This window comes from Oncorhynchus clarkii, chromosome 1 (assembly GCF_045791955.1).
Source record: "Oncorhynchus clarkii lewisi isolate Uvic-CL-2024 chromosome 1, UVic_Ocla_1.0, whole genome shotgun sequence".
Lineage (NCBI taxonomy): Eukaryota > Metazoa > Chordata > Actinopteri > Salmoniformes > Salmonidae > Oncorhynchus > Oncorhynchus clarkii.
Genome location: NC_092147.1, coordinates 70496484 through 70509310, shown reverse-complemented (window position 1 = coordinate 70509310; position 12827 = coordinate 70496484). Strand labels below are relative to the sequence as shown.

The 12827-nt window shown below is 45.9% G+C and overlaps 1 protein-coding gene across 6 annotated transcripts in view; it reads left to right on the top strand.

Moving 5' to 3' along the window:
- Positions 1-5317: 5317 nt before the first annotated feature.
- The window catches only part of LOC139411532 (small ArfGAP 1), a 60648-nt gene continuing 53138 nt past the window's right edge, over positions 5318-12827 (top strand). For 5 of the 6 annotated variants that reach the window (XM_071158045.1, XM_071158036.1, XM_071158014.1 and 2 more), the window contains exons 1-3: positions 5343-5585; positions 10144-10277; positions 10883-10968. In XM_071158045.1, coding sequence (XP_071014146.1) covers positions 5468-5585; positions 10144-10277; positions 10883-10968 — 338 coding nt within the window. In that variant the 5' untranslated portion in view covers positions 5343-5467. Of the gene's footprint in view, positions 5586-10143; positions 10278-10882; positions 10969-12827 lie in introns of all 6 variants that reach the window. The other variant, XM_071158032.1, reaches the window with a different exon arrangement.

Sequence of the window (12827 nt, the reverse complement as noted above, 5' to 3'; positions counted from 1 at the left end):
ACCACAGACCACTTCTCAGTTCCTATGCTTCCTGGCTGATGTTTTGGTCACTTCTGAATGCTGGCGGTGCCTTCACTCTAGTGGTAGCATGAGACGGAGTCTACAACCCACACAAGTGGCTCAGGTAGTGCAGCTCATCCAGGATGGCACATCAATGCGAGCTGTGGCAAGAAGGCTTGCTGTGTCTGTCAGCGTAGTGTCCAGAGCATGGAGGCGCTACCAGGAGACAGGCCAGTACATCAGGAGACGTGGAGGAGGCCGTAGGAGGGAAACAACCCAGCAGCAGGACCGCTACCTCCGCCTTTGTGCAAGGAGGAGCAGGAGGAGCACTGCCAGAGCCCTGCAAAATTACCTCCAGCAGGCCACAAATGTGCATGTGTCTGCTCAAACGGTCAGAAACAGACTCCATGAGGGTGGTATGAGGGCCCGATGTCCACAGGTGGGGGTTGTGCTTACAGCCCAACACCGTGCAGGACGTTTGGCATTTGCCAGAGAACACCAAGATTGGCAAATTCGCCACTGGCGCAGTGTGCTCTTCACAGATGAAAGCAGGTTCACACTGAGCACGTGACAGACGTGACAGAGTCTGGAGACGCCATGGAGAATGTTCTGCTGCCTGCAACATCCTCCAGCATGACCAGTTTGGCGGTGGGTCAGTCATGGTGTGGGGTGGCATTTCTTTGGGGGGCCGCACAGCCGTCAATGTGCTCGCCAGAGGTAGCCTGACTGCCATTAGGTACCGAGATGAGAACCTCAGACCCCTTATGAGACCATATGCTGGTGCGGTTGGCCCTGGGTTCCTCCTAATGCAAGACAATGCTAGACATCTTGTGGCTGGAGTGTGTCAGCAGTTCCTGCAAGAGGAAGGCATTGATGCTATGGACTGGCCCGCCCGTTCCCCAGACCTGAATCCAATTGAGCACACCTGGGACATCATGTCTCGCTCCATCCACTAACGCCACGTTGCACCACAGACTGTCCAGGAGTTGGTGGATGCTTTAGTCCAGGTCTGGGAGGATATCCCTCAGGAGACCATCCGCCACCTCATCAGGAGCATGCCCAGGCGTTGTAGGGAGGTCATACAGACACGTGGAGGCCACACACACTAGCCTCATTTTGACTTGTTTTAAGGACATTACATCAAAGTTGGATCAGCCTGTAGTGTGGTTTTCCACTTTAATTTTGAGTGTGACTCCAAATCCAGACCTCCATGGGTTGATACATTTTATTTCCATTGATAGTTTTTGTGTGATTTTGTTGTCAGCACATTCAACTATGTAAAGTAAAAGGATTTAATAAGAATCTTTCATTCATTCAGATCTAGGATGTGTTATTTTAGTGTTCCCTTTATTTTTTTGAGCAGTGTATTATTACCCTGTGTGTATGTGGCACAGGCTTACCCTGATAATATTTATACCCTACAGTATCTCTGTGTTTACCCTACAGTATATCTGTCAGTGTGTGCTATTTTGGAAACCGATGCATCCTGAGCCATATTCTACGAATGTAGTTTGAGGAGTAAGCAAAGTAACCTTGGTCGACTGAGTTCAACTTGGGATAACCGGTTCCACAAAAGTGGCTCACCTTTGAGCCAGGTACATTTATATGGCAACGAATCCTTCAGATCTAACCTGCTCCAGGGCAGGCTAACTCAGGGCTTATGGTGCTTTCAAGATGAGGTCAAATCATGACATCCGTGATCTTCAGGACGGAATGTCAAAGCTCTAGAAAGAGGCCTGAGTGGAATTCTGGGTTGGATGACCGGAGATTTCCGAGGTCCCAGTTGTTTTGAAGGCAGCATTACTACATTTAGGCTGAATAGTAATAGTCATAATACTCATAAAACCTAGTGGTCAAACAGGGAAATGGTTCCTATTGTTTTTTTACCATAAATGTTTGGAAAACACTTAAAATAAGGGCTGTGTTTGTGTAGGTTTACCCTGTCATGAGGTTTTGATAAACGTGTAAATCTCTCTCGGACAAGGAGACTTATCAATATAGTCGCCTAAATGCACCCCCCCCCCCCCCCCCAAATGTAAAAAAATAAAAATAATGAACCGCTAATTAGCTGCTAATGTGGCTACCATAAAGAACTACAAATGCCATGATGATCTGGACGAGACTGCCGAATCGAGGAAAAGGTAAGAATCTCTAGAACTACAAATGCCATGATGATCTGGATGAGACTGCCGAATCGAGGAAAAGGTAAGAATCTATAGAACTACAAATGCCATGATGATCTGGACGAGGCTGCCGAATCGAGAAAAAAGGTAAGAATCTATAGAACTACAAATGCCATGATGATCTGGATGAGACTGCCGAATCGAGGCAAAAGGTAAGAATCTCTAGATTAACTATCGAATGTTGGCTAAATGTAGAAATGAATAAATTGGCTAAATGTCTTTAAATGGACAATTCTGTGAACTGTCTTGTGGAAGTTTTATATTGACACAGTACCTGTTAGCAAAGGTGTCAGCTAGAGATGACATTCAGGAGCTTGCAGGGATTTGTAGTCTTGCATGATGTCTACTTGAATGCTAATTAGCGTTTGCAAGTAAATAGAGCCAAATATATTATAAAAGTCACGTTGTCCGAGATATGAAACAGAGCCCTTATTTTAGGTGTTTCCAGAATCCCCTATGGGAAAAATGAAAGGTGGAAAAACAACTGGAAAAATTTCCCTGTTTGACCACTAGGTTTTATGAACATTATGACACCTCCACCAAAACTCTTCCTAGACCTGGTCGCCTGCCCAAACTGAGCAATTGGGGGAGAATGGCCTTGCTCAGGGAGGTGACCAAGAACCTGATGGTCACTCTGACTGAGCTCTAGAGTTCCTCTGTGGAGATGGGAGAACCTTCCAGAAGGACAACCCTCTCTGCAGAACTCCACCAATCAGGCCTTTATGGTAGAGTGGCCAGATGGAAACCACTCCTCAGTAAAAGGTACATGACAGCCAGCTTGGAGTTTGCCAAAAGGCACCTAAAGACTCTCAGACCATGAGAAACCAGATTTCCTGGTCTGATGAAACCAAGATTAAACTCTTTGGCCTGAATGCCAAGCATCACGTCTGGAGGAAACCTTGCACTATCCCTACGGTGAAGCATGGTGGTGGCAGCATCATGCTGTTGGGATGTTGTTCAGCGGCAGGAACTGGGAGACTAGTCAGGATCGAGGCAAAGATTAACGGAGCAAAGTACAGAGAGATCCTTGATGGAATCCTGCTCCAGAGTGCTCAGGACCTCAGGCTGGGGCAAAGGTTCACCTTCCAACAGGACAACGCCCCTAAGCATTTGGCCAAGAGAACGCAGGAGTGGCTTTGGGAAAAGTCTCAATGTTCTTGAGTGGCACAGCCTGGACCCGATCGAACATCTCTGGAGAAACCTGGAAATAGCTGTGGAGCAACGCTCCCCATCCGACCTGACAGAGCTTGAGAGGATCTGCAGAGAAGAATGGGAGAAACTCCCCAAATACAGGTGTGCCAAGCTTGTAGCGTCATACCCAAGAAGAATCCATGCTTTAATCGCTGCCAAAGGTGCTTCAACAAAGTACTGAGGAAAGGGTCTGAATACTTATGTAAATGTGATATTTCAGGTTTTTTTTAAATATAAATGTGTTTTTGCTTTGTCATTATATGGTATTGTGTGTAGATTTACGAGGGGGGGGGGAGAAACAATTCAATCCGTTTTAGAGTAAGGCTGTAACGTAACAAAATCTGTCAAGTGGTCTGAATACTTCTATGTATTCAGACCACTCTATGGCCCATCATCTCTCAGGCCCCTCTCCAAAGCCAGGATCGTCACTTCTGGGCCTGACACATGAAGCGGATACTTTTTTCTCTTTACCTCAGAGAGGATCGTGTCCAAACGACTGACAACACACAAGATCTAAACTAATACACAATGAACCCATGACCGGTGCACAGTGTCCTTCGCCCCCGCCTGCCGAGCACTGTTTTCCGTCAGGTCTGTTAATGTTACAACGAGGGAAAGAGCTAGCTAGCTCGGCTAGGACATCGGTACACAGTGTCCTTCGCCCCCGCCTGCCGAGCACTGTTTTCCGTCAGGTCTGTTAATGTTACAACGAGGGAAGGAGCTAGCTAGCTCAGCTAGGACATCGGTACACAGTGTCCTTCGCCCCCGCCTGCCGAGCACTGTTTTCCGTCAGGTCTGTTAATGTTACAACGAGGGAAGGAGCTAGCTAGCTCGGCTAGGACATCGGTACACAGTGTCCTTCGCCCCCGCCACTGTTTTATTGCAGAGCATTGTTTTCCCACAGTTCCAACATCAACAGATTACACATCAATTTTAAGATAAAACATTGCACAATTAACCCTATCAATCACGAGACAACACTGTTTGTAAGCTTTTAAATTATATCAAACTCAACCGTTTATCTTTTCAGGTGATGAAGAAATGGATGCCTTATGGTATGGTGGAGTATTCAAAATGGGTCAACTGAGCCCCTTTATCGCCTGAATGTTTTGTCATTCAGGTTCAAAAAGTCACTTTCTGGCCACCTCTTTCATGGGCAGACATGTATTGAACGTTTTGTTTAAATCAAAAGGGTTTCTGTCAAAAAGGGATCTAATTCAAATGGATTTACCCTATGATAAGTTTCATTCAGACCATTTTATTCAAAACCGAAAACTAATCCTTCCAATAGGTGGCAGTATAGTCATATCATTGAGGGGTCTTGGCGTTGGAGAGGCCTGAGAAATAGGCCTGAGAGATGGTCTAAAACTTACCCACCAGTAGCTTGCAGTGTAGAGAGGGGCCTGAGAGATGATGTCTAAACTTATCCCACCAGTAGGTGGCAGTATAGTGGGGAGCCTGAGAGATGATGGGCGCGTTCGAAAGGTGAGACTGACTGAGCTACAAATCACCTTGCATCATAAATAACTATTCAATATTATTTGTAGATGAGTCAGTCAATCACAATGTACCCATGATATATCACGGTTTTAATGCTCTCGAACACAGCCAATGTCTGCAGTTACACTTTATTGCAAATAAAAGTCAACGGAGTTGAAAGATTCAAAGCCGGATGTTCCCATGTCTGTACGGTTGCCATCAGTTAACACAGCCACAAAGTCAAATTGTCTGTATCGTAAACATTCATGAATACAAACAATTTGCCTTTCGGTGTTCATTTAAGGTTCGGCACAAGGTTAGCAATGTGTTGAAGGCTAGGGTTAATGTTATGTTTCAAATCAGTGTTTAAGAATATAAATTGCAGAAATAGGCGTGGTTTATACATTTATGGCTGGGGTAAGTAGTGACGACTCAGTGGTACTGCTAGCGGAACACTAGCCCCCATATTGAGTTTGGCTGTGAGCAGTACGGTTGTAGTAAGCTGCACATACCCAGGGATGGTCTTCCTTTTAACGCATGTAAATTAGACACAGATGGTAAGGGTACAGTAGGTCTTTTTTATTTAGGAACAGTGCAGCATAACTTGTTGAGAGATGTCGACGCGGTCGGAGAGAGAGAAAGCCCAGAAACTGAATGAGCAGCATCAGGCCATTCTGTCCAAAATGCTCCGAGAGGACGACAACAAGCACTGCGCTGACTGCGAGGCTAAAGGTAATCTCTGCTGCTGAAATACAGACAGTGAAGCTAGGTTAACCCACCAAGTGGTTGTGGTTTCATATACGCCATCCCACCCAGCCACACATGGGAGTTTGACTTCTGCCTGAGTGTGAATGAGCAAGCTAACAGACATTGGCTAGCTAGCCAAGGTACACCGGTCATTCCATTTGACAGGGTTGATAGCTTGCTAGCCTAGCACGATGGAAGCAACACAAAAAGCAGGTATTGGCTCCGATGTCCTTCTCTCCAATTTATTTATGAGCGGAAAAACAATGTCGGAGACCAGTCTCCAGTATTGCCAGCACACAAGTCAATAAGGGCGGATCATACAATCCTGATGTAGCAGTGACTGTCAAGCAGGTTTTGATTCAGTTCAGCGAACCACCCATCTGTGATTAATGAATGCCTCTTGCGTCATGATGACGTGTTTTGCTAACATTTACCTTTCGTTTATGGACAGTCCCTATTTTCATTTCACTATCAGCTACAAGTGTGTTGACCATGACCATGCGAGCATTGATCAGTCAACAGCATGACGTGTCCACATTTCATACCACTGGGTCCTTATCTGCTTTGCCCTCGAGAGTTTCTCTGGTTGGTCTCAAAGTTAGGCTTTTGAGATGTGACTGTAGTTGCCATAGCTCCGAGAGAGTCCAGTCCAGACTGGTTCTCACGTGGTTGGGGGATGCTGGTTGTTTGATTGACAGATGGGGCCAATGAACAGCAGAGTTTATGGATGATGCTGTAAAATGAGGGATACATCCAGGAAGAGGACAGGTGACAACTGACAACAACTTTGCACTATCCTTTGTCAGACACAAAAGTTGACCTGGCACACACTACAGATTGCTCTTTCAAATTCCAGATTCACCTCCATCGGAATACAATATATTGTATAGCCTACATGGGTATTATCCCAGGAGTGTGTTGTCAAATTTGTGCACTATACACCCACCCATTGCTAAATATCCTGGGCAGGCTCTAATCTGTAGAATGGTTCTATTTGTTTTCTATTCTTAGCCTATGTAATCCTGCTTTATGTAACGCTGCATTATAGCTCAGTCAGGTAAAAGGAAGTGTCAGTGTTTGTTTATTAAGTGAAAGCTCCACTCAAGCTGCATCCTTGGGTGCTTTATATGTGAATGCTCACGCTGCATCCATCTCTACGTCTGCCCACGTTGTGTTTAAGTGTGTGTGTGTCGTGAGGCATTTGTTCCTGTAAATTGTGCGTGTGCATAGCCTATGGGTTATGATTGTGAGATGCTGCTGTCAGCTCATATTTGTTAGCACTGTGTTAGAGAAAATGGAAGGAAAGCGGGAGAGAGAGAGAGGGATCGTTCAATACTGGGGTGTTGCTTATCTCCTCTCTCTATCTTCTCATTGCCTAAGCTCTGGTTTCTATGTCTCCAGTGTCCACGCAATGGGCAAGGAAAATTACCCAGCACCCTTCACTGCTTCTCCTTCCATGGCCTTACAAGATGGGGCAAATAAGTGTGTTTCTGTTTTATTGGCTTCCCACCTACAACTCAGGTTTCAGGACAGTCTCCACCATGTTGCTTTACCAATATCCATGCCTTTGAGATCAGAGCTGGGGTTGTTTGGAGTCTGGACTATACACTTGGGAATTAGTGGTAAGACCTTCATCAGGCTTAGGGGTCAACTCTTCTCTGCAATCAGAGGAAGATATTTTCAGCTGCTTTCTTCCTCCGTGTTGTCATGCTGCAGTAAGGGTTGATAGTCATTTGACTTCAGACGTCACTAACAAGGGCCTGAGGCACTCTCGCTTCACTCACTATTTAGTAAAATACGCAAGCTGGCACAGACATGTTGCACTGTCTCTTTCTGTCAATATGTCTCTCAATACAACGTATCTGCCCTTTGTGCTAGTGCTGAAGTTAGTATTAGCAAGGGGGAGATGGCATCTCTCTCAACACACACCCCAGAGGCATGTTAACCCATGACTGGTAGAGCAGCCCTCTGATAGGCTGGCCCAGGCCGGGTGGGTGTGGCTCATAGGTTACATCATCAAGCTCCATCTGATCACACACTATCAGTTGGCTTTGTTGTGCCTAGCCTACTAAACCCAGACCACACAGGAAGAATACCTCTCGTTTCATTTCCACCTCTGCAGTGAAACGGGGAGAGGGGGGCTAGGTTGTGTGTGTTCCTAGACAGCCAGGACTATATGTGACAGACCTGCAATAATGGTGAATTAGGTGGGGTGTTGGCCCGTAGCTTTGACTACTGCCGTGTGACGAGTGACTCACCTGAGCTGCTCAGCTGTAATTCCACCCTGCCCGCCTGTGTCTCTGTGCCTGTAAACACTGTGTGCACACTGCCCTAAATTCTCAGGGTGTGTGTGAACAAATGTTAGTGTATACCTCTACCGTTGCTGTGTTTCAAGGCACATAAACCTCGGCTAGAACAGAGTGCTTTCCTTTTCGATCATTAGACTTGCCTACTTGTGCTGGGACCGTAGCATGTGTTTATTGGTAGGCTATCATCTGGCATGGCAGAGGCACTCTCTCTGCGCTGGCATGATTTTCTCTGTGTTGGCACGGCAAGCTTGGCAAGAAAGCCAGATGGGCATAGAGGGTTGTTCTGACCCCCCCCCCCCCCCTCCCGATACCCCTCTCTGCCTCTCTGCGTGCCTGTGGGAGCCAAAGCCCATATATTGTATGGCTCTTGAAGTTAGCCTCACACGATGACGCCTAGTCTGCTTCTACACCTGCATTGCTTGCTGTTTGGGGTTTTAGGCTGGGTTTCTGTACAACACTTTGAGATATCAGCTTATGTAAGAAGCGCTATATAAATACATTTGATTTGATATCCTGCATGTTTTTGTGAAGCACCTTTTTGTGAGACACTATTCAGGAAATCCAGTGTTTCTGCAAGAGGGATTAGCAACATCTCTCAACATTTGTGAGAAAGTGCTCCATAAATATAGAAACCTCTCCCATCTTCCCTGTGTCCTCATGAGGCCTGCCGACTGTTCCTCTTATCACCAATAGGTGGTGCCAGAAGCCCAATAACTCATTGGGTGAAAGTCAGGGAATCGATGGAGAGGAAGCCTCATTTTATGATCTCTCAACCCAATACTTTGTGTTACTTAATTTTCTTCAGGACAGAAGTAACCTAGTAATTTGAATGTTATCTGATAACGGGGTGGTAGATGCCCAGTCGGCCCTATGGCTCAGAGCCAGTATCTACAAAGCATCTGAGTAGCAGTGCTGATCTAGGATGAGTCTTGCCTTTTAGATCATCATGAATAAGACTAATATAGACAGATCCTAGATCAGCTCTGGTACTCTGAGATGCTTTGTGGATACAGGACCAGGTGCCTGCGTTCAACATAGACATCATTGACACACACAGCTCAGAGGAGTCGGCTCCGACAGATCCAGCTCTGAGGCCCGTCAGCAATGGATTAAGTGAATGTCTTTATGCAACAAATGTTAATACATTGAACCGCATCATGTCGAACCGAAATGCATTTTTTCATTCCTCTAATATCATATCAGAGGCCATCTATCTAGATGCGTATGGAATAACCCTTGAAACGGAGGATGCTCACCCCTAGTGTTTACCCATGTTCCATTCATGCTTGTAGAATATGTGTATGCTGTGTGAGTAGCTGCAGTCCTTCTCTGAACACGGCTGGCCTTCTCTGGGGACTAGTGCCACAGCCTTGCAATCCAACCTGGACTGCATCCAGCCACCACCAGGGAGCAGCAGAGCGCTGTTCTCCAGTGCTAGAGGTAGAAGTTGTCCCCCTACCCACAAATCTAAGATCAGATAGGCCTGCTAATACTAACCTTTAGGCCCTATCTGATCTTAGATCATGTCAGGGGGGTGACAAATATCTAGCCTAACCCTGTATCAGTGGTTGAGTGCAACTTGATCTACTGCAACTTGTTCCTCAAGCACTTGTCATTGATTGGGTGGATTTAATTTTCCACAGCTTTGAACAATGGTGACACAGACAAGTCCAGGAGTAGGAAGTTGCTGAGACGACCTGTCAGTGTCTTCTGGAGAACTGTCTTCTACAGCCACCAGCTTCCCTGTTCTACACACACACACACACACACACACACACACACACCAAGCCCTGTCCTCAGTTTGATGGCAGTGGCCTTAATTTCAAGCTTGGCTGCTTGTCTCCACTAGTTTGAAAGCTACACTGTCACTCACCGAGGCTCTAGGGATGTGTGTGTGTGTGTGTGTGTGTGTGTGTGTGTGTGTGTGTGTGTGTGTGTGTGTGTGTGTGTGTGTGTGTGTGTGTGTGTGTGTGTGTGTGTGTGGGGGGGATGTGTGTGTGTGTGTGTGGGGGGGGTGTGTTTGTTAGGTTGGCAGATCAGGTCTATAGTCAGTCAGTGGCTGATCTTTGGCAGGAGGTTCACTAATCAGCTAATCAATGCTCTTTAGTCTGGACCACGCTTAGCCTAATTGAATGAATCAGTGTTTTAGTGCTGGGCTGGAACAAAAACTATTACACTCCTGGAGTTGGTACAGTAGCAGAATAATAACGGTGTGTGTGTCTGCCTCTGTGTAGGTCCGCGATGGGCGTCGTGGAACCTGGGGGTCTTCATGTGTATCCGCTGTGCTGGCATCCACAGGAACCTGGGCGTCCACATCTCCAGAGTCAAATCTGTCAACCTGGACCAATGGACCCAAGAACAAATCCAGGTACCATGGGGGTGTGTGACGGGCAATGAGGTCTGTGGGTGGTTTTTGGGGTGTTGTGTTTTGTTTGCGGCTGAGGGTGTGTGTGTGTGTGTGTGTGTGAGAATTAGACAGATGAAGAAAAAATGGTGTGTTTGAGGATTGGGGGGGGGGGGGGGGGGTTAAATTAAACCCAAAGTGTAGGCCTGTCTGTGGTTTGTTGAGGGGTTGTCTGTCAGGGTAGATGGAGCTTGCGTTTCTCTCTGAATGTTAATTGCTGTTTTAATGGCTAATTAATTCCCGATGGGTAATTATTCCAACTTTAGATCATTCATTCCTCCTATCAAATCCATCTTTCTCCTCATCTTCCTGTGGCATTTATCTTCAGTGTGTGTGTGTGTGTGTGGGGGGCTGCCTGCCTGTTTGTGTATGTGTGTCATTACCAAATACAAACTGACTAGAATGTAAATATAACATTTCAAAGCAGTTGTGGTGACACTTTCTCACTTCCTTTAAATTCCATTTGTTTTGAAGACCTTTGCCCTCTGCTTGAATATGTGATGCATTATGAAGCTAGAGATGTCTAATGAGATATTGAAGGCTGTTATCTCTCTCCCCTGTGTGTGTAGAGTATGGTAGACATGGGGAACAACAAGGCCAAACAGCTGTACGAAGCCCACCTCCCAGACACCTTCAGACGTCCACAGACCGACCAGTATCCTCTCTTCTCCCTGTGTGTGTGTGTTCAGTAATAATGAACCACTCTGTGTGCATCTGCATTTGACCAGCACCCATCACAACACAGTTCCTCTTCCCATGTCACTTTGGACCCAGTTGTGATGAGACACACATTTGGACACGGCACCTTTGTGTGCCTGGGTTGTATTGGAGAGTGCAAGGCAGCATGGGAGCTGGGCTGCCTGCTGTTCTGACAGGACAGCTGTGTGTTCTTAATAACAGCTGTTCCTGTTCAAACTCAGACTGAATTCACACGGTCTGCCTGGTTCAAGTCTAATAAATCATCTGGTATCTAGCCTTTTCGGGAGATGGGCATCAGTTTTTCCTTTTTGATGGCTCCTGCTAGTACTGACAGTAGTTCAAAGCCGTAGGGGTCGAGCTAGCTAGACTAATTGGTAGGTAGGTCAAATGTGTAGGCCTACGTATTCATTGTGTGGGTAGTTGGCGCATTTGAAATAAGGCGGTGTGCTTCTTTGCTTTCATGTTGTCCTTCTCCCCCTCACCTTTTTTGTTAAAGTGCCTTTCCTTTTTCATGGTTCCTTTGTCTGTCTGTCTTTTCTTCACTCATCTTGCCCATCTCCTTTTCTGTTTCTTCTCCGTTGTCAGGTTTGCTCGTCTCTCTGTCTCTCTTTTCAAATTCAATTCAGTCGACGTTATTGACATGGCAAGTTAAATGACTTACAGTACCAATCATTCTATGGTTTTTCTTTATTTTCTACATTGTAGAATAATAGTGACATCGAAAATATGAAATAACACATGTAATCATGTAGTAAACAAATCAAAATATATTTGAGATTCTTCAAAGAAGCCACCCTTTGCCTTGATGACAGCTTTGCACACTCTTGGCAGTCTCTCAACCAGCTTCACCTGGAATGCATTTCAATTAACAGGTGTGCCTTGAGTTCATTTGTCGAAATTCTTTCTTTCCTTAATGCGTCTGAGCCAATCAGTTGTGTTGTGACAAGGTAGGGGTGGTATACAGAAGATAGCCTTATTTGGTAAAAGACCAAGTCCACATTATGGCATGAACAGTTCAAATAAGCAAAGAGAAATGACAGTCCATCATTGACTGACCTTCATGTCTTAAAGTAATCTGGAAAATTTCAAGACCTTTTTAAAAGTTTCTTCAAGTGCAGTCGCAAAAACCATCAAGCGCTATGATGAAACTGGCTCTCATGAGGACCGCAACAGGAAAGGAAGACCCAGAGTTACCTCTGCTGCAGAGGATAAATTCATTACAGTTACCTGCCTCAGAAATTGCATCCCAAATAAATGCTTCACAGAGTTCAAGTAACAGACACATCTCAACATCAACTGTTCAGAGGAGATTGCGTGAATCAGACCTTCATGGTGGAATTGCTGCAAAGAAACCACTACTAAAGGACACCAATAAGAAGAAGAGACTTGCTTCGGCCAAGAAACGCAAGTAATAGACATTAGACCGGTGGAAGTGCGTCCTTTGGTCTTCGGTGTCTAAATTTGAGATTTTTGGTTCCAACCGCCGTGTCTTTGTGAGACGCAGAGTAGGTGAACTGATGATCTCTGCATGTGTGGTTCCCACCGTGAATCATGTAGGAGGAGGTGTGGGGGTGCTTTGCTGGGACACTGTCAGTAATTTATTTAGAGTTCAAGGCACCCTTAACCAGCATGACTACCACAGCATTCTGCAGCAATACGCCATCCCATCTGGTTTGCGCTTAGTGGGACTATCATTTGTTTTTCAACAGGACAATGGCCCAAACACCTCCAGGCTGTGTAAGGGTTATTTGACCAAGAAGGAGAGTGATGGATTGCTGCATCAGATGACCTGGCCTCCCCAATCACCCAACCTCA